The sequence below is a fragment of the Larus michahellis genome, chromosome 4 (assembly GCF_964199755.1).
Source record: "Larus michahellis chromosome 4, bLarMic1.1, whole genome shotgun sequence".
NCBI lineage: Eukaryota > Metazoa > Chordata > Aves > Charadriiformes > Laridae > Larus > Larus michahellis.
In genome coordinates, this window is record NC_133899.1 from 1,440,250 (window position 1) to 1,459,794 (window position 19,545).

The window sequence follows — 19,545 nt, forward strand, 5'->3', positions numbered from 1 at the left end:
CCCGCCCGGGTCCCCCACGGACCCCCCCCCCCCCCCCCCCCAGGATGCTGCGGCCCCGTCCCCTCCAGCACCGCCCCCCTCATCCCCCTCCGTCGCGGCAAAGCTGGGGGCGGCCCCGCGGCACGGAGAAACCCCCGGGGACCCCCGGTGCCACCCCGCAGCTCCCGGGGCTCTGGTGATGGTCAGAGTCCGGCTGGGGCTGAGCACGGAGCCGGTGGGAGGCACCGTGTGCTGGGGTCGTCCTGGGGCTGAGCCCCCGGCGGGGGGAGCGGGCAGCCCCTGCCAGCCCCCTGCCCGCGTACAGCAGCAAAACCCTTGGCCCAGTTGATTAATGGATTTATTTAGGGGCCTGGGGACGGGGAAGACGGGGTCACACTGGGGCCAGGGGCTGCTGTGCCTGCCTGTGCCAGCACCGCCACGCGTGGGGCGACGGTCACCCCGGGGGCACCGGCTGGCAGCCTGGGGGTCTGCAGGCAGGCAGGGCTCTGGCTGTGCTGGCGTGGGGGGAACTGTGAGGCCGGGAGGGATTTCCCACCAGTGCCACCGGTGCCGCTCCCACGGGGCATAGGGCGGGGGGCTCAGTGCCCGGTCTGTGCCCACCTGCACCCCATGGGGACAAGGCCACCCCAGTGGAGCCCCCCGCTACCAGGGGTTCGTGGGAACTGCCCCCCACATGGGCGATGCTGCGGCCATGCTGCAGGTACCACGCCAGGGCAGGGAGCAGCTGGGCGCTGCGGCGGGCAAGGGGGACGTGGTGGGGGGGATGGAGGTGGCCACACTGGGGCTGGGGTCAGCACCAACCCCTGGGGTGGGCAGCAGCTCCCCAGGGACCCCTCCCAGGGCACAGAGCCACGCAGAGGCTGGAGCATCTAAAAAAAAAAACCACATTCTTTATTAAAACTTACACCAGCACCCCCTCAACCTCATCCGTAGCATCACACTACCTTTATTTCATACATTTAAAAAAAAAAAATTAAAAGAATAACTGAGAAAAATAGAGGAGAGGAAGGCGAGGGGGCTGCCGCCGAGGCGGGGGGCACGGCGGGAGGGGGCAGCCCCAAGGCACAGGCAGCGGTAAGGCGTGGGGCAGGGGGAGGATAGCGGGGCCGGGGGGGTCCTAGTCGTCCTCCTCCCCGCCGCCATAGAGGTCCGCCAGCTTCTTGAAGCGGCTGCCCCAGTCGTTGAGGTAGTCGTAGTCCTGGTCGCAGTCGGAGGCGGAGGAGTTGAGGGAGCTGAGCGAGGTGGCCTCCGAGCCGCTGCCCTCGTAGTCGAACACCAGCAGGGAGTCGTAGGGGGGAGCCGTGGGGTCCGTGTCGGCCGCCTTCAGGTTCTGGGGGGGGCAGGAGGGGTCAGCACCCGTCCCGTGGGGGGGTTGGGGACACCACCGGCTGGGGGGCGCTCCAGCAGCGCCTGCATGGATGGGGTCAGGGCTCACCTCCTCGATGAAGGTGCCGATGTCGTCAGGGTTGGCGGGCCGGGGCCGGTACTGGGGGGCTGGCAGGAGGGTGGGGGCCACGTCGTTGCGGAGCAGCACCTCGGGGCGGGCGTCCAGGCCCCGGTGCAGCTGCCGCAGGTCGTAGTCCTGGTGGGGGGAGACACGATGGAGAGGGACAGGGTCAGGACACCCGTGGTGGTACCGACCCCCCCTCGCCCCCCAGGACACCCACCTGGTCCTCCTCCCCACCGCCCTCCTCCCCGTAGTAAAAGACGTTGTCCCGCGTGTCGTCCTCCGGCAGCAGCAATGGCTCCTTCGTCACCTTCCTCCTCCTCATGAAGAGCAGCAGCAGCAGCAGGATGACTGGGGGGAGCAGCGGCATCAGCAGGGACGTGTCCCCCCCCTCCCTCTGCTCCATGGAGGGGTGCAGCCCCACAACACTGGGACCCCCAGGACCCCCCACTCACGCAGCAAGGCCAGGAGGGCGCCCAGGGCGGCGAGGACGAAGGGCAGGCCGGTGGCGGGCTGGGGTCTCTGGGGACAGCTCTGCACCGGCCCCTCGCAGTCGCAGACCCGTGCGGTGATGACGGTGAGCTGGGCTTTGCCCGGCCGGTCGAGGAGCCGCAGGTAGACGCTGTACAGCTCTGGCTCCAGCGGTGCCACCAGCCGCAGGGTGACGGTGTCATCTGCACAAGACCGGCACCGTGGGTGAGGCATGGCGACATGCACCGGTATTGCCACCACGGCGCAGCCCACCTCGTTCCGAGCACCCCCCCGGCGTTACCTTCATCGCTGACCTCCACGGCCCAGCTGTCCCCCGAGCCGTGGCTGAGCTCGGCGCGGAAGGGGCCGGTGTTGGGGGGCAGGTCCCTGTCGGTGACGGTGAGGACTTGGGGCTGGGGGCTGCGGTTGCAGACGGTGACCTCCCGGGGTTCGGCCTCGGGGCCGTTATCGTTCACGTCGAGCAGGGTGAGGAGCAGGGTGCCGGTGCCCGTGGTGGGCGGCAAGCCTGCAGGGAGGAGCGATGATGGAGGGGGGATCCCCAAAACCGGGACCCTCATGAGGACGGGGGTGCCCCGAGTAGGGGTGGGGACGGGCAGCCCCCGGCACTGCTCACTGCCAAAGCCAGGCTGTGGTTCCTGGTGATGGCAGCATGTGTCCCTCACGCGGGACGGGGGAACAAGGGCCCCTTTCATCACAGCCCTCACCATCGTCCACGGCCAGCAGCACGGCAGCGTAGGTGCTGTTCTTGGTGAAGGGGGACTCCCGGTCCAGGTGGTCCCGCGCCGTCACAAGGCCGTTCTCGGGGTGCACGGCCAGCCAGCCCGCCGGGTCGTGCCCCACCAGGTACCTGGGGGGCAGAGGGGAGCTCGTCCCATGGCGGGGGGCGGTGGGGAACCCCCAAACCCCAACCCCAACCCTGTCCTCGCTCACTTGATCCTCTGCGCCTGGGCCTTGTCGGGGTCCTGGGCTGTGCAGGAGGCGATGGTCTGCCCCGGCGGCACGTCCTCCGGCACCCGGGCGAGCTGCACCGGCGGGTGGAAGATGGGCGCCTCATTGACGTCCTCCACGTTGACCGTCACCGTGGCGGTGGCCGTCGGCAGCTTCACGGCGAAGGGGGCCTCATTGGTCACAGCCACGTGGAGCACGAACTGCTTCTTGGCCTCGTAGTCCAGGCCCTGGGAGAGGGGAGGGGACGGGCAGCACCGCTTCACGGGCAGCGAGGCAGGGGGACGTGTGGGGGGACACGCACCTTGGCGGTGCGGAGGACGCCCTCGTTGCTGGCGGGGTCGGTGGCGATGGCGAAAGCACCTCCCTCGTTGCCGCGCAGGATGGAGTAGACGGCTCGCCACGCTGGCGTGCTTGGCTCATCCAGGTCGGTGGCAGCCAGCCGGGCCACCTCCCGCCCGGCATCGTTCTCCGGCACGGCCGCCTCGTACTGTGGGTGTGGGGCACCATCAGTGCCGCAGCCCGGCACGCACCGGCCTGGCACCGGCCTGCAGGAAGAGGGTCCCATGGGGGGAGACCCCACATTACCGTTTTGGGGTCAAACTCGGGGGCGTTGTCATTGATGTCTGCGATCTCAATCACCGCCAGCGCCGTCGTGGTGAGCCCCTCGCCGTCCAGGTCGGCCGCCTGCACGGTCAGCGTGTATTCCCGCACGCGCTGCGATGGACAGACAGACAGACAGACACCCCGTCAGCCCCCTGCCCAGGACCGGGGCCATCCACCCCGCGGTGCCGCAGAGCCCACCTCCCGGTCGAGGCCGCTGGCGATCACGCTGAGGGTGCCGGTGGCCCTGTTGACGGTGAACATGTGGGGATGGGGCTCCCGTGGCTCCTGGCTGAGGATGGAGTAGGCGATGACGCCGTTGTAGGAATCCACTGCGTCGTCCGCATCCGTGGCGGTCACCTGCATCACGGAGGTGCCTGGGAACGGGCATGTCCTGGTCACTGGGGTGGTGGTGGGACCAGGGACCCACGTCACCCATAGCAATGGTCCCAGGGCTCTTGCCAAGGGACGTGGCTGGCGGGAGGCAGAGCTTCCCTGCGGCACAGGGTCCTACCCGGCAAAGCTCCCTCCGGCACGGAGCCCCTGAAGACCTCCCGCGTGAACTGGGGCTTGTTGTCGTTCTGGTCCGTCACCGTGACTATGATCTCCATGGGCTCCTCCACCGGTTTGCCGTTCTCGGACACGGCATGGGAGAAGAGCTGCGGGGCGAAGGGGTGAGCAGGGGGAACGGCTGGGCACGGCGGCACCCCGCGGCACCCCCCGGCAGGGACCTACGTGGTACTTGTCGATGTGCTCCCGGTCCAGCGGCTGCGTCACCTTCATCCAACCCGACTCCTTCTCGATGGCGAAGACGCCCTCGGGGGGCGCGTCCGCCCCCTGCCCCGTGATGCTGTAGAAGATCTTGGTGTCTCTGTCCCGGTTGGATTTGATCTGGGAGGAGAGGCGGGGAAGGGGGTCAGTAACCACCCCCCCAGCAGCATCGCACCCTGCCCAGATGCAGGAGGGGTGGCCACCACCAGCATCGCTCCCACCCTTGATGGGCACATCTATGCCCACCCCCACCCAGACTGACACCCCCCCCCATACCTGAACCAGCTTTTTGGGGAAGGGGCCCCTCTCATTTTCAGGAACTTTGATGGGGGGGATCACCCAGTCTCTCTTCTGCCTCCTGGGGATGGCGTGAGCCATTGGTGCCTCGGGGAGCTCCTGTGGGATGGAGGGTGGGGGGAGGCCGGTAAGGGCGCATCCAGCCCAAGGTGGGGGTTAAGGGGACGGGGGGGCAGCCAGGAGGGTTACCTGGGGGGAGCGCCTGCTCCGCATGGGGAGTGGGGCAGGGTCTGGCCGGCCGGCAGCATCTCGGGGCGGGGAGGCATCCCGGGGGGGAACGGTGAGCGCCCTGCCCACCCCTGGCAGCCGCAGGGTGTCCCCGTCCTCCTGCGCCCCGACGTCGGGCTCCTCAGTCTCATATGCCCCCGCGCAGCCTCCGGAGCTCGCTGCGAGAGGGCAGGGGGTCAGGGCGGCCGGGGGGAAACCTGTCCCTGGGCCCCCCCAGCCAGCAACCCCAGGACCCCGCACCCCCCCAGCCCCTGGAGGCGGATCAGGCAGGGGATGCCGGGAGCGGCACAGGAGCAGGGGCGCGGTGGAGGTTTCGGCTTTGTTTCACAGAAGACGGGAAATTCCTGGGCAGGCAGAGCCCTGCCCCAGCCTCCCACCCGGTGTGTCACCCCCCTGGGGGCTCCCAGCCCCCCACGGCCAGCACATGGGGCACAGCACGGGCCTCCCCCACCCAGGGCCACGCTGCGTCCCCCTCGCTGGATACGGCCCAGGCCCCTGCACCCCGGCTGGGCGGCAGGATTAGGGGATTAGCAAAACTAAGCCAGCTCCGGCGGCAGCGAGAGGCCGCCCGGGCTCAGCAGCCGGGAGGGGACGGAGAGCGGGGCTGGGGGGCTGCAGACGTGGAGCGCGGCAAGGAGAGCTGTGCCCCACAGCTGCCCCACACCAGCCCTGCGGCGAAGGCAGGGCCCCTCACCCGGGGGCAGAGCAGCAGCAGCCGTGCCTGGAGGGCAGCACCAAGGAGCACTCCCAGCCACAATGGCGGCAGTAAGGGACATTAGTGGGGCTGAAAGGGGCCCAGCCACACTGGCAAGCGCCGCCGGGGCACCAGAAGCCTCCAGCATCCGCCATGGGGAACCCCCAGCCCTGCTCCCCAGCGAAGGGACGGGTGGCACGGTGGGGTCTGGGTCCACAGCCTCGCTGCAGCCCCCCTAAGGGGACCGGACCGCGCCGTGCCCTCGGTGTCCCTCCGTGCAGAGCCCCCATGGCACTGCGATGGCTCGCCCAGGCCATGTGCTGCCCACAGAGGGGGTCTGCAGCATCGTGGCCAGACCCCAGCCCCTGCCCGCGGCGGGGGCCTGGCAGAGCCCAGCTCCATTCCCAGCAGCCTGGCAGGAGCCGCCCAGCGGGCTCGGCCGAAGGCAGCGGGATGTGGCATCTGAAACAGGCAGAGGTCAGGGCCTCTCCTGGCATGGCGAGAGCACTTACTGCCAAGGAGGGCTTTTAGTGCTCCGCGGCCATTAGATGAGTGCTGGCTCTGGCCACGGTTCCCGAGCAGCCCCGCTCCCCCGGGGCACCGCCAGCAGCGGGCCAAGAGCCAGAGGCAGCAAGCCCCTTGCCCAGCCTCAGGCCGGGCCGGCTGGACTCTGCTACGGTGCCACGGTCCTGCCCACAGCCAGAGAAGGGTGGCCCCGGGGCAACCAGCCCCATCGCCAGCCTGGCGTCGGGCACCCACCCTGCAGGGACCCAGCCCTGCCCCAGCGGGCGCCCCACGGCTGGACCAGAGGCACCGGCATCAGCCGCCACCAGCCCCGCCGGGGCCAGACGGGCACCGCCAGCCCCATGGCCCAGCCCCATGGCCCAGCCCCACAGCCCGGGGGGATCACAGCCCTATAATGCAGGAGCCCGGCCAGCCCCACAGCCTGGCCCCACAACCAGGGAAGGCCTCGACCCCTCGGCCCAGCCCCACAGCCCGGGGACCCCGGCCAGCCCCACCACCCTGGGAAGTGCCAGCTCCCTCCAAAAAGCACCGACCCCGCGGCCCGCAGGGCCATTAGCCGGCCCCACATCCCGCCCCAAGACACAGCCCCACAGCCCAGGGAGCCCAGCCGGCGCCAGAGCCAGCCCCCCCCTCTGCCGGGGGGCAGAGCGGGGCCGAGCACGGCAGCGAAGTGGGGCCCCGCCGCCCCCAGCCCAGCCCGCACCGGGGGGCACGGCCCGCCCGCCCCACCGGCGCCCGGAGCCCCGGTCCCGGTCCCGGTCCCGGTCCCGATCCCGATCCCGATCCCTGTCCCCGTCCCGGCCCCGCCGCGCATCCCGCGGAGTCCCGGGGGGTCGGTCCGGGAGGAGCCGCGCCCCGACGGCGCCGGTTACCTGGTGCCGGGAGCGGCCCGCGGCGCAGCCCCGGGGGGGCGCACGGCGGGGCCGGGGGGGCGGCGAGTGCGGTGGCCGCCGGCAGGAACGGGAGGAGGATGAGGATGAGGATGAAGAGGAGCGGGCATAGCCCGGAGCGCGGCTCCCGCATGGCCCGTCCGCCGTCGCCGCCGCCTCCGCTCCTGTCGCCGCCCGCCGCGCCCCGCCCCGCCCGCTGCAAAGCGCCGCTCCAGGTGAGGCGGCGGCCGCGCAGGTACCGCCCCGCCCCGCCCCGGAGAGCGGCCCCCGGGACCCCGCAGTACCCCCCGGTACCCCCCGGGCACCGCCCGGTTCCTCCGTGCGGACCCTCCGCCGCCTCCGTTCCCCCGCCGCTCTTCCTCTGCGCGGCCCCGTAGGCATCCCGGTACCTCCGGTACCGCCGTGCGTCTCTCCCCGTGCCTCTGGTACCTCCGGGCGCTGCCGGACACCTCCCGGGCACCCCGGTACCCCCGGGCACCGCGTCCCGCTGCCCCCGCGGCTTCCCACGGCCCCGGTACCGGCCCCACGCGGCGGCTGAGCCCCTGCCGGCGCGACCTGTTCCCCTGCCTGGGGTCAGGTCCCCCCTCCAGGGACCCCCGGAGACACCCCCCCTGCCCGGGGACCCGGCACCCTGCGGCGGGGGCTCTCCCAGCACCCCCGGCCCCCCCCGGCGGGGGTTTGGGCTGCTTGGTCGCCCCGAGGGGTCCCATCGGGGCCAGCCGCAGCGTTGTCCCCTCCCCGGCACCCTGAGGGGGCCCGCACAGCCCTGGCCGTCATCTGGGAGGGGTCGCACCCCATGGGGTGTGGGGGCTCTGAGGGTCCAACGGCGTCCTCAGCGCCCTGAGAGGGGTCTCACTGCCCCGGGGGGTCCTCGGCGCCCCACAGTGCATTGGGCTGCTGCTGGGGGGTACTGGGGGGCACCCAGAGCCCCCTCCTCGCCTTTGGGTGCATGGGGCCCCCAGGAGCAAATCAGGACCCCGGGGTGGGGCCATGCGTGCACCCCAGTACTGCTGGGGTGGGGGTGCCCTGTGGCCCCCGTGGGACAGTGCCCTGGGGGTCTTTCGGGGTCCTCGGCTCTGTCCATTACCCCCCTCCCCAGCCTGGAGCAGCGTCTTGTGCGCTGGGCCCCCCCACGGGTCTCTCCCAGCCCCCCTGGCACACGTGGGCTGGCACTCAGCTTTCCCGGCAGGACTCGGCCAAGGTCATGGCTGGCTGCAGGGAAGGTCCCCAGCTGGTGTCCGGAGGAATGCCAGCACAGCGGGAGACATGTCGCCCTGCACCCTCACCCTTCTCCTCCTCCTCCTGTGGGTAGGACTGTCCCAATGGGGCTGGGGGCTGCTACGTGTCTGCAAGGGGGACAGCAGGACAGCCCCTGTGCAGAGCTCTGCCCCCTCCCCAGCCCCTCAGCCCTGCTCTTCCTGTAGGACACGGCGCCCGACGTGCTGACCTTCCCCGAGCCCGGCCATGGCCTCCGGCGGCAGAAGAGAGACTGGGTCATCCCCCCCATCAACTGCCCTGAGAACGACCGGGGGCCCTTCCCCAAGCACCTGGTGCAGGTACGTGGCCCTGCAGGGACGGGGCGCAGGGCAGGGGTGTCCCCGGAGTGCCAGGGCCCCTCTAACCCCCCCTCCGCCTCATCGCCAGATCAAATCCAACAAGGACAAGGAGACCAAGGTTTTCTACAGCATCACGGGGCAGGGGGCAGACAGCTACCCCGTGGGCGTCTTCACCATTGAGCGGGAGACGGGGTGGCTGAAAGTGACGAAGCCACTGGACCGGGAGGAGATCGACAGATACATCGTGAGTGGGGGACGGGGATGGCGGGGGGGAGACAGTCCCCGGGGCTGTGCGTGGGCTGACGGTGCCCCTCGCAGCTCTTCTCCCACGCCGTGTCAGCCAACGGGCAGCCTGTGGAAGACCCCATGGAGATCATCATCACCGTGAAGGACCAGAATGACAACCGGCCTGTCTTCACTGAGGCAGTCTTCCATGGCACCGTGCCGGAGGGGGCTGAGCCAGGTGAGACCGATGCCACCGAGCATCAGGAGACAGCGCTGGGGGAATGGGGGAGATGTCACCAATAACAACCCGCTCCCAGGCACCCCCGTGCTGCAGGTGCTGGCCACAGACGCGGACGACGCGGTGAGCTCCACCAACGGGGTTGTGGTCTACTCCATCCAGCGCCAGCAGCCGGACCATCCCCAACCCCACATGTTTGCCATCAACAGCAGCACCGGGGTGATCTCTGTGGCTGCAGCGGGGCTGGTGGCACAGGTGAGCCCTGGGCAGAGCTCCTCCCTCCCCCGCCAGCCCCCAACAACGTTTGGGGGTGACGCAGCTTCTCTCTGCAGATGGTTCCCGAATATACCCTGGAGATCCAGGCGGCTGACATGGAAGGGTATGGGCTGTCGGCCACTGCCACCGCCCTCATCAAAGTGAAGGTGAGGTGCCCAGCCCACCCCCGTGCCCCCCCGGCAGGCAGACAGGCAGGGTTAGACCATGGCGATGCTGCTGCCTGCTCCTGGGAGCCCCCGCATGCCTGGCCGCCAGAGCGCCGACGTACTCCGGGTGCTTTCCAGGGAGGGAGGCGAAGCCGGGATGGCAGCTCCGCTGCGGCTCCTCCTGGCCCGGCGCCCCGACATCCCACCGGGCTCTGGTCCACCAGCCCCGGGGCTGCAGCGCTGCCGGAGCGTGGGTGCCGGCGGGGCTCCCGGGCGCACCTCCCATGGGGAAGCCACCTGCGCCAGCTCAGCCCAGCTGGGGAGGAGCGCCCGGTCCTGCCGCAGCCCTGTGCCGGGATAGCGGCATCCAGCCTCGACAGCTGGGTGGGGAGAGGCTGCGGTGCCAGGAAGGGCGGCTGGGGCAGGGGATGGCATTTCACACGGTGCCGCGGGGCGTAGGCCGGACTGAGGGGCTGAGGGGGATGAAGGAGAGCCAGGTAAGCAGCCAGGTGCCCTTGCTCGCCTCTGTGCCTCTCCGGCGTCCCTGCTTCAGCTGGCAGCCGAGGCCTGGAACCGGTGCTGGGATGGCAGCGAGAGCTGGTCCCGCTCCAGGGAGACAGCGTGGCCCTGCCCGGCCGTCAGCAGCCCGGGAGCAGCAGGATGCAGCCCCCGGGTCGTGCTCTCACCCTGCCGAGCACAACCTGGGGGCTCCCAGAGGGGAAGGGGCCCGGCCGTCCCTGCCAGCGCTGCCCTTGACGCCGTGCTTGCTGCTCGCCCCAGCTGCCGACCCCAGGCAGCTCCAGAGCGCTTGCAGGGTTAATGTCCGCCCGCACGTGACACTGCTGGCAGGGCGACAGGGACGGGGCTGCTGGGACAGCGGGAGAGGACGGCTCCCTCCCTGGGTCCAGGCCAGCCAATTCCGCAGCCCACCTGGCCAGGCGGGTGAGCGGGGACCCTGGTACTGCCCCAGGCACGCAGCCCTCCGTCCAGGCAGGAACCCGTCAGGCTCCCATGCTGCGGGCGGCAGCAGTGCCCGGGGTGCGCAGGCAGACGCTGGGAGAGGCAGCGCTCTGCTGCAGGCAGGGCCCCGGCACCGCGGCCCCGGGGCTGGTGGAGCTGAGCCCCACCGCATGGGAAGGACGTGGGCGCCCAAGTCCCGGCCCTGGGGCGCAGCGGGATGCTGGGGACAAGGGGGCTGTGCTGGGACAGCCCCCGCTGCGTGGCCGCCAGCCCGGGGGCAGAGGGAGGGGGCCTACAGGCAGGCTGGCCAAGGACCCCTCCAGAGAGGGGCTGGGGGCACCCAGGGGCTCGGCCGTGGCACTGCCTGCCACAGCATAGCAGAGGGGGGAGGCAGACAGCGCTGCCGGGACACGTTCCAGCCCCGCTTACTCCTCTGCCTCAGGCCGAAGGCATGTCCGAGATGGTGAATGGCTCCCTGACCACCCACGTGCTGAACACAGTCACGGGGCTGCCGGCATCCAGCCTTACCGTCAGCCTGGCCCAGCTGCAGGAGCCAGGGCCGCAGTGGACGGAGGTGGCGCGGAGGTAGGAGAGCTGGCAGCAGCCAAACGGGCAGAGGATGCTGCTGCCTGTCCCCCACGAGCCAGCCGGCTGCCAGGACAGGCGGCTCGGGGGCCGGGGACAGCCACCGCACCGCAGCAGGGCTTGCTCCTTCTGATTTCAGGTGGACGGACCATGACGGGCGCTGCCCACCCTTCCTGGCTCTGGGGCAGGCCAAGGCTGGCACCTACAAGCTGCGCTTTGAGACGGCAGCGTACTGGCAGGGCCTGGGGCACACCAGCTTCTACCCCTTCGTGGAGGTACGGAGCGCAGGGAGCGGGGGACAGGGGCCACGGGAGCCAGCCATGGCCGAATCCAAAGGGGGAACAGAACAGGGGTCTGGGTGCCACGGACAGGCTTGTGGGAGCCGCCTGCGCCTTCCTGCAGCATTGCCCTCTCTGCTCCGAGCATCCCCAAGCTCTGGCTAGCTGAGCCCCGCTGGAGGGGGATCCCAGCCGCTGTCTCCTTGCTCTCCCCCAGGTCGTCTTCACCATCACTGACCCGGCCCAGAAGCTGCACATCCCACTGCTGATCAGCCCCTACTCCTACACTACCTACCGCGGCAGTTAGGGGAACGGCACGTCCTCCCCACCAAGGGATGCAGGTCAGAGCCGGGGGAACTCTGCCACCGACACCATTAAAGGCTTCAAACAGCACTGTTCGTCTCAAAAAATCTCCTTCCTGGGGGAAGCACACACACGGCTGCTGGAGGGGGAAAGGAGGGGAGCCCCAGGGGCAGGGAGTCCTGGGGGGGGCCCAGGCAAGCCCCAACTCCTTGCTCCGGCCTGCTCTGGTGGGTGGGATGCCAGGAGCCCTCCCGGTCTGGGGCCACACTGGCACCACTTGGTCAGAGCCGACCCAGCTGGCATCTGCCTGTGGCTGGCATCCCCCGTGGCAGGAGTCGGGGGCTGCTCCAGAGGAAAGATCCCCCCCGGGAGGGGAGAGAGGGTCCTTCAGGTCCTCCAGAAGGTTCACTGGGGTCTGTTTAATGCTGTGGAGCACCAACGGGGCACAGCCCTGCTCCCTCCCTGGCACGGTGTGTCCCTCGGTGCTGGCTGGCATCAGGTGGGCACAGCAACGAGTCCCGCGGGGCCCTGCCCCACTGCCTGCCCCGGCACGGGGCTTGCCAGGGGCTTGAAGCCCAGGTTGTCCAGGGGGATCCCAAAGGCTGTCAGCTTTGCCTCGAACGTCTGCAGCATGTCATTGTGCGCCTGCAAGAGAAGTGCCCCCCCTAGTCAGCCCCAAGCCCAGCTCCAGACCAGCCCTTCCACGCCTGGTCCTCTTCCACGCACGGGCTCCCTGCACCCCACTGCATGGAGCGGGGGACCACAACATGCCGTCTTTCGCAGGCCAAACAGGAATGGCAGCCTGGGCTGGGTCCTGCCTGGCCCAGGGCATGAAGCAGCTCAGCTGACCTGCTGCGCGTTCCCTTCCCTCTGCTCCATGCACAGCCTGGAGCAGAAGGTCCCTCTTCCACCCCCGCAAGCCGCGGCCGCCACCCAACAGCCCCCCAGCCCCTTCCCTCACCTTGCAGACTCGGGCCAGCTGGAACTGCAGGTCCTTGATGGTGGTGTTCTTGGAATTGAGCACGTCCTGCAAAGGGAGACAGCGCGTCAGGCAGCAGCTGCCCAGCCCCGGTGGCACGGTGGCCGTGCCGCAGCCGGGAGCAGCATGTCCGAGTGCACGGAGGAGCTGCTCCTTGGCGACTGAGCTGGCATCGGGGCCTGGTTCAAGCAGAGCAGCTCACAGCACGGCCTGGCAGGCGGCCACCACCCTGCTCCCTTTGAGCCAGCACTGCCAGGGACAGCCAGCCCCAGGCAGAGGACAGGGACCTCCCAGACCAACTACACAAGCGCCAGCACAACCCTGCCATCGTCGTCTGCCCTGCTGCAAGCGGGGGCGGGAGGCGACAGCAGCACCTGCTCCAGCAGCGCTGCCCTGCCGTCACGGCACCAGGGGAATTACAGGGAGAGAGGCTCCCCGAGAAGCTGCTGGAGGCAGCTGAGCAGAGGAATTCCAGGACCCTAGCAGCTGCCGGAGAGCTTGACGCCGTGACACCTTCCCAGGAATGTGTTTTCCTTCCTCTGCTGTGGCACCTGCTAGTAGGTGACACATCCGCTGCCCCATCCTACAGCCCCAGAGCCTCGGCTGCTGCTGTGCGCATCCCCAGGGCACCCTGGCAAGAGGATATCTGCAAGCTTCACTGCCACCCACCACAGAGGGGACCTGGAAGGGGACAGGCTGGTACAGGACAAGCGACAGGGCACTGAGGGGGTGGGCAAGCCAAGCATGGAACCTGGGTGCCCTGCCTCTCAACCCAACCCAGAGCAAGTGCTGCGTCTCAAGTTCTCAAGTTACGGCTGCGGCAGGCTCCAGGAATGTGGGTCTCCGAGCCTCCGCGCCGAGGCTTTCTGCATATGTATTTTTAGCACGCCAGACGTCGCAGAGCCCCTGGGAACCCATCTACACTGTCTCTGCAGCCAGGGAGGCCAGGCGAGGGTCACCGGCTGCGACACCCCATGCACAGAGCACCCCAGGTCGCTGAGGGACTGGCACACAGACGGCTGCTTGGCAGCACAGAGCGCTGGTGAGCGCTGCTCGGCCTGGGGCTATTCTCCTCGAAACACGCCCCACCTGAGGGAGAGATCAGTGCCAAACTCCGACACCCACACGCTCTGCTCTCGAGGGAGAGCCGGTGTGCCCTGCGGCACCACGCGTGACCCTGGGAGTGCTGGGAATGAGTGATGTGGCAGATACAGCCACGTAGGATGGGGACTCGCATGCTCCAATGTCTGCGTTCACCCCAGAGCAGCCTCTCCCCCTCAAGGCCAGCCTTTGCAGGGTCCCACGGCAGCGCACGGTACCTCCAGCTTGTGTGAGACCAAGGAGAGGGCACCCGGGTCGAGGTTGGAGCCTGCGAAGACCTCGCTGAGCTCCACCTCCTTTTTCTCCAGGACGCTGAGGAGTCCTTTCAGCTTGCGCTCCAGGAGCAGGTTCTTGAAGCCTGTCTTCTGCTGCACTTCGTTAATGGCTTTGGTGAATTTCTGATAGAGCTCATCTCGCTCCGCCTGCACCTGCTCCCAAAGACAGCACGCCTTCACACCGCTCTCAGGACCCCCAGGCTGGCAGCCACGCAGGGCTGGCAGCAAACAGGTCCAGCAGCTCGGCCCTGCCTGCTCCAGCGAGAGCCCAGCCGATCCCCACGGCACCTGCAGCCCGCGGGGAACGCAGGTGCTGGAGCACAGCTTCCCTCCCTCTCTCCATGGCTGGCACCTCCTCAGCACCTGCACTTCTGCTTCCTCCTCCCCACCGGGCATGGGACACCCCGACAGCGGAACGGGCTGACGGGCTCGCTGCGGCACTATTTTAGACCTCAGAGAGGGCCCCAGAGCACACCGGGGTCTCTCCTCTCCTCCTCGCAGCTGGTAGGAGTCCCTGGCTCACAGCTAGTTAATAAGTGTCCTAATTAGGACACAATCTCTCCTCCACAGCCTACTTCTGAATGCACTGAATATGTTGCTGCCTTAATGATGGATTGTTAACGAGGCCTCAGATCAATGTTCATATTCCTGGGGATTTCTACGAATTGCAAATGAGCTCTCTTCTGCCTCAACAGATTTATCTGGGTTAGCTGCGGGGCGGGGGTTGGGAGGAAGAGGCTGAGTCTGGGAGAACTCAGTCAACAGGACTCATCCCGAGCCGCCCCAGCATGGCAAGCGGGGGGAGCAACCGCCAAATGCCAGCAGAAGGAGGGAGCGAGCTGCGGCCATGGGTGGTAGCCCTTGACTATTGCTCCCCACGGCTCTGCCCCCGAGCTGCTGCTGCAGCCAGTCCCTCGCAGGCCGGGAGGGGACCGCTGGAGCGTGCATGATTGCTTAGCAAAGTACAAGGACAGGCCTGTCTGCTGACCGTGGGAGATGCCAAAGCGGTCAGAAGCTTTGTTGTAAGCAGCAGTTATCACACGGCTCTGGATTAGAGCCTCAGAAAGCCCTCAGCTAAGCACAGGCTCTCTGCTAAGCCCCCATGCCCAGTCCTCTGCCGAGGGGACAGGGTTTGGAGAGGGAAGAGGGATGCCCAGACCCTCCTGCAACTCTCACCTTACTGAACCTTTGCTCCAGCACTTCATGTTCCCACTGAAGATCCTTCAGTTCCTTCTGGGTGACTTTCAGGCGGGCTTTCGTGTTCTGCGAGTGGGAAGGCACAGTTAAAGAGCACGGGTTTCTCTGGGGGGTGTGGGGGATGTGTTCTGGCAAGGGAGGAGAGTGACCAGCAAAGAGATATGGGTGAGAAAACAACAGGCAGCATCCACACCAACTCCCTTCCTGCTCTGCAGCTGGGGCTACTCTTGTTTCTCACTGCCAGAGTCCCGGGAGTCCCATCTGAGATCTTATAAACCCCCAGCTGAGCTGAAAGGGACTCGAAGGACTTTGCTCAGCGATCTGGCCAAGCCAAGCAGCAGAGGTCACTGCTGAGCGACTCCCTCCAGGAAACAGCCAGGGTGACTCAGGAAAGGTCAGGATTGGCCACTCACCGTCAGGGCCTCCTTGTCTTTGTCATAGTGGGCCAGCTTCTTCTGCAGCTCAAACACCTGCTCCTGGGCCTGCTGCAGGGGCTCCTTCAGCTGTTTGTTCTGGAGCAGCACATCTGCCTTCTCCTTTTCCAAGTGATTCTCTTTCTTCTTCATCTCCTCTATCTGGTCCTGTTCTTGGGAACACGAGTGCCAACTCCTGGGGGCTGCCCAGCTCCTCAGAGCTTCCCACAACCTCCAGACACCCTCCAGTTGCTGGCCCAGCAAGATGCATCTCCCTGTGCTCAAGGGCTTCGCTCGTGTAACGGTGTACAGCCCTCAGGAGACCAGCAGCACCCACACTGCCACCTGGGAACCAGTCAGATCTGGGTGAAATCCTCACAGGATCGGTCCCTTCATGGAAGGGGGACACTCTGCAGGCCAGGCAAGCTACAGCAGGGGGGCAGGCAATACCTTCAGCAAGCTGATGAGAGCCAGGTTTTTGAGCGTGATATCGTTATAGTAGTTCTTGATGTCATTGAAGGCCTTCTCATGGTTCCTCATCAGCTCACTGATGTGGCTGTTCTTCCTCTCTTCCACCTCATAGATCTCGGTCTTCCTCCGCAAGTCAAGCTCGTCCCGCAGCACTTGCATCTTCTTGGTGTACTTGGCCTCGATCTCTGGGGGAGCACACAGGAGGCTGAGTGAGGACCTCCTGGAGACCCTGCGTAATGAACCCCATCTCCGTTAGCCAGCACCAGCCTGGTGCGTGCCACCGCAGCATTACTTGAGGACAGGACGCCCGTTAGCAGCGTCACCGCAGCTGCCACCAGCGTGCAGAGCAGTTACGCAGGGACCACAGAGAGCAGAGCCCAGAAATAGCATCCTTGGAAAGAGGGCATGGAAACGCTCCAAGTCAGCCTGTGAGAACCTGAAACGTCCCCTGAGGAGGAGACTGGAGCGAGGACTCTGCAAGGGCTCCTCCAGCCTCCCCATCCTGCAGCCTGGGGAAGCGCTGCCAGGCAGCTGCACTCAGCAGTACGGCCTGGCAGCAGCGACAGGCGCCCTGCCTGCGCCCCTCCGCTCGCACTACAAGCACCCGGCCTCATTTCGATCCTGCAATGCTGGGGGTCTGGCAGTCCCAAAGCACAGGGGAGCAAGAACTGGGGAGAAACGGACCAGAACTGGGAAGAAACTGACCACAACTGGGGGAAAACCAGCCCCCTTTTTGCTCAAGGCTCTGCTAGGGAGCCCAGCAGCGCAGCAGAGCTCAGAGGAGCCTTCCCTGGCACACTGACAAAGGGAGGCCATGCAGAAGCTACGCGCATGTCCTGACCTTTCACTTGTCTCTCGAAGTCGTTGCACAGCCGGGTGATCTCTTCCTCTTGTTTCTGTTAGGGAGAAGCTACGTGTTAGACGCAGACAACCAAATCCTGAGTCAGCTGCATCCTGAGGGATTTGCTCCTGCTCCCTGGGAAAGGCTCCCGACATGGCACCAATCCCACGTTATCCGTGCAAACGGCGGCTCGTAGGCTCTCCAGCTGCTCTCACAGCTCCCTGCTGCAGCAGAGAGGTTTCACAGGAACTGCCCCAGGAAGCCCTTCTCCCCATTCCTGCGGTGACTTTCTAGTGCCTCTAAGTCCATCTGTTACTGCTGCCTGCAGGAAACCCCATCCCACCCCATGGAGAGAGCTGGAGAGGCAGTCTCCTGCTCACACCCTGGGGCTAGGAGGCCCCACCACCTCCCTCTGCAGCAGAGGCACCTCACACACAGCCCCACCAGGGACATACCAGGCGCATGTTTTTCACCACCACCTCGTTGGCCAGCTCCCGCTCCTTCAGCTCCACTTTCAAGGAGCGCATGTCTTTACGCAGCTCCATTTCCTGGTCCCAGTGATCCTTCTGGGCCCGCTTCATGGACAGCGTGCCCTCCACCTTCAGCTCAGTGAGGTTTTCCTGGTGTTCATACAATAAGTGCTTCACCTTCTGCTTGTAAACCTAAAACCAAGCCACAGAACAGGTGAGGGGCTTCAGCAGAAGATACCCAGAGCTGGGATATTGGCCAAGACACTCCTGGCTTGCATCCTGCCCAGCTTCTCCTCCTCTTCCCCCTTCCCTCTCCTCCTCAGAGCTGCCCGAGGCTCACATGGAGCTTGAGGCACTCAAAACACCTTTAGCCTTCTCCCCTCCCACCTTGATCTCCACTTGATGCCGCTCCTCTGCCTCCTCCATCTCCCGGTCCTTGTTCCGCAGCTCTGCTCTCTTCTCCTCCAGCTGCCGGCGGGTGATCTCCCAGAAAGTGTGAATCTTGTCACGCTCCAGCTGGAAATAGTTGCGCTCTTCCCGTTCCCGGTCCAGCTCCTCCCGGAGACGCGCAACATGGTTCTCCAGCTGCAAAGCCAAGGGGAAGAACCAAGTAGGCAGAAAAGGAGGCCTCAGACAGATGCCTTTGCAAAACACCCATGGCAAGCCGTGTCGCAAACTTGGCAGGACACAGTGACTATTACTGGGACGGAGAAGCAAGATGTGCAAGATCTTATCCCAGGAGCAAGGTCCCCAGGTCAGGGCCATCTCCTCTGGTTGTAGGACACACGGCAAAACAAGCAGGACTTGGAGCAACGGAGAGGCAGCAGCTGCACCTTCCACCTCTGCCTGCCCTCCCCACACCTACGGATGCCTCCTGCCCCAGCAGCAACGCTACTGAGAGCGCAGCAGGCTGCAAATCACATCTCCAGGCAGAGCCATGACCCAGCTGAGCAGGCTGCCAGGGTTGTGGAGAAGACAGCAAGGGCACAGGACTGGAGAGCAGGGCGCCTGGGAACAGTGGAAGGGAGGGTGGGATGAGGGGGCTGCTTCTTGCGGAAACAGTGAGAATCGCCCCAGCCCAGACAAGCATCAGGCAGTAAAATGAAACCCGACTGCTTGTTTCTGTCACCCTCCGCCACCTGTCACCCCCGGAGCCAGGCACCACACAAGGGTCCTGAGCACTGTTCTGGCAGGCAGAAACGTCCTCCTAGGGGTGGGGTAGGGGGTGTGGGCTGAGAGACAAGGGATCTCTCACCTGCTCCTTGCTCATCTCCTCTGGGGACAAGACATCCACCACTCCTGGAGCTTTGCTCCCTTTCCCTTTTTTTCCGGGTTTCTTTTTGGGCGCCTAAGGAAAGAAAGAATAGTGCAGGAGGTGTGCGTGTGGCTTGGGTGCTGGGAGGAAGCTGCGCTGCTCAGTGCCCCTGCACTGGCCCAGGCCACAAAGCATACCTGCTCTCATGGCGGGGACAGGATTAGAAGGGTGACAGGGAGCACTGGCTGGTGCAGCCAGGGTACCCATGAGGAGCCTGGAAGCCTCTGAGACCCCCCAGGACACCCATAGCTCACGCCCAGCTGCTGCCTGCTCAGCTCCGCAGTGAAGCCCCGGGGAACAAAACCAAGTACCCGAGCTAATGCCTCATGAAAGTCACCGCAGCGCTGTGCACGGTGCCAAGGGCTCCCTCCCCTCCCCAGGAGTGGGCCGGGCCGGGCCAGGCCGGACCCCCGCAGCCCTTGGGGCTCCCTCCCCAAGAGCGGGCCGGGCCGGGCCGGGCCGAGCCGAGCCCCGCAGCCCTCCGCTGCCCGCACCCCCCGGCTCCAGGGGACCCTTCAGCAGCTAACACAGAGCCCCCCGCAGCCGCCCCAGGGCTCTGTCTACCCGCTCCCCGCCGGTCCCGGCCCAGGCCCAGGCCCAGGCCCAGGCCCCACTCTCACCATGGCGGCTGCCGCTGGCGCCGCGGTCTCCAGGCAACGGGCGGGCGGATCTCGCGAGAGTTGGGCGGTGGAAGGACACGCCCCCTAGCAACGCGGCGCCCCGCCCTAGCAACGGCGGCGGGGCCTGCTACGCGCCCGGGGGTGGGGGGAGCCATCCGGGGCCGGGGGGTCCCCGCTGCGCCCAGGGGGTGCTCGCTGGGACCGGGCCCGAGACCCCGCCGCACCCCCGGGATCACCGCTGCGCCACGGTCCCCCGTGTTCCCGCATCCCCGGCCCCCGCACCCGGGGTCCCCCGGCGCCCCGGCTCGCCCCCGAGACCCCGTCGCACGCCCGGGGTCCCCGCTGCACCCCCGGTTCCCGTGTGTCCCTCCTCGGGTCTCCTCTGCATCCCGGAACTGTGAACC

At 67.0% G+C, this 19,545-nt stretch overlaps 3 protein-coding genes across 6 annotated transcripts; 1 reads left to right on the forward strand and 2 right to left on the reverse strand.

Annotated features, from left to right (window-relative positions):
- Positions 1–871: 871 nt before the first annotated feature.
- On the reverse strand, positions 872–7,106 carry LOC141741703 (B-cadherin). Its single transcript, XM_074582635.1, has 15 exons — positions 6,875–7,106; positions 4,745–4,941; positions 4,535–4,654; positions 4,223–4,378; positions 4,002–4,146; positions 3,689–3,864; positions 3,473–3,601; positions 3,189–3,374; positions 2,870–3,114; positions 2,644–2,786; positions 2,220–2,444; positions 1,903–2,121; positions 1,668–1,798; positions 1,436–1,582; positions 872–1,330 (listed from the first exon to the last, which is right to left on the reverse strand). Exons 1-15 carry the CDS (start codon positions 7,023–7,025, stop codon positions 1,118–1,120), a joined length of 2,583 nt encoding a protein of 860 aa, XP_074438736.1. The 5' UTR covers positions 7,026–7,106; the 3' UTR covers positions 872–1,117.
- Positions 7,107–7,829: 723 nt separating this feature from the next.
- Positions 7,830–11,549, forward strand: LOC141741706 (cadherin-1-like). Of its 2 annotated transcripts, none has more exons than XM_074582641.1 (9): positions 7,830–8,196; positions 8,317–8,448; positions 8,537–8,692; positions 8,767–8,911; positions 8,991–9,166; positions 9,244–9,333; positions 10,736–10,878; positions 11,018–11,153; positions 11,374–11,549. In XM_074582641.1, exons 4-9 carry the CDS (start codon positions 8,815–8,817, stop codon positions 11,461–11,463), a joined length of 732 nt encoding a protein of 243 aa, XP_074438742.1. In that variant the 5' UTR covers positions 7,830–8,196; positions 8,317–8,448; positions 8,537–8,692; positions 8,767–8,814; the 3' UTR covers positions 11,464–11,549. The 2 variants fall into 2 exon arrangements, with proteins under 2 accessions (XP_074438742.1, XP_074438741.1); XM_074582640.1 differs by having other exon boundaries at positions 7,910–8,200.
- DRC4 (dynein regulatory complex subunit 4) lies at positions 11,541–19,544 on the reverse strand. 3 transcript variants are annotated; one of them, XM_074582637.1, is made up of 11 exons: positions 19,142–19,423; positions 18,462–18,554; positions 17,594–17,791; positions 17,192–17,398; positions 16,737–16,791; positions 15,875–16,080; positions 15,425–15,592; positions 14,991–15,077; positions 13,758–13,967; positions 12,421–12,486; positions 11,541–12,104 (listed from the first exon to the last, which is right to left on the reverse strand). In XM_074582637.1, exons 1-11 carry the CDS (start codon positions 19,142–19,144, stop codon positions 11,955–11,957), a joined length of 1,443 nt encoding a protein of 480 aa, XP_074438738.1. In that variant the 5' UTR covers positions 19,145–19,423; the 3' UTR covers positions 11,541–11,954. The 3 variants fall into 3 exon arrangements, with proteins under 3 accessions (XP_074438738.1, XP_074438739.1, XP_074438740.1); XM_074582638.1 differs by lacking the exon at positions 19,142–19,423 and adding an exon at positions 19,086–19,114; XM_074582639.1 differs by lacking the exons at positions 11,541–12,104; positions 12,421–12,486; positions 13,758–13,967 and adding an exon at positions 12,548–13,119 and having other exon boundaries at positions 19,142–19,544.
- Position 19,545: the final 1 nt, after the last annotated feature.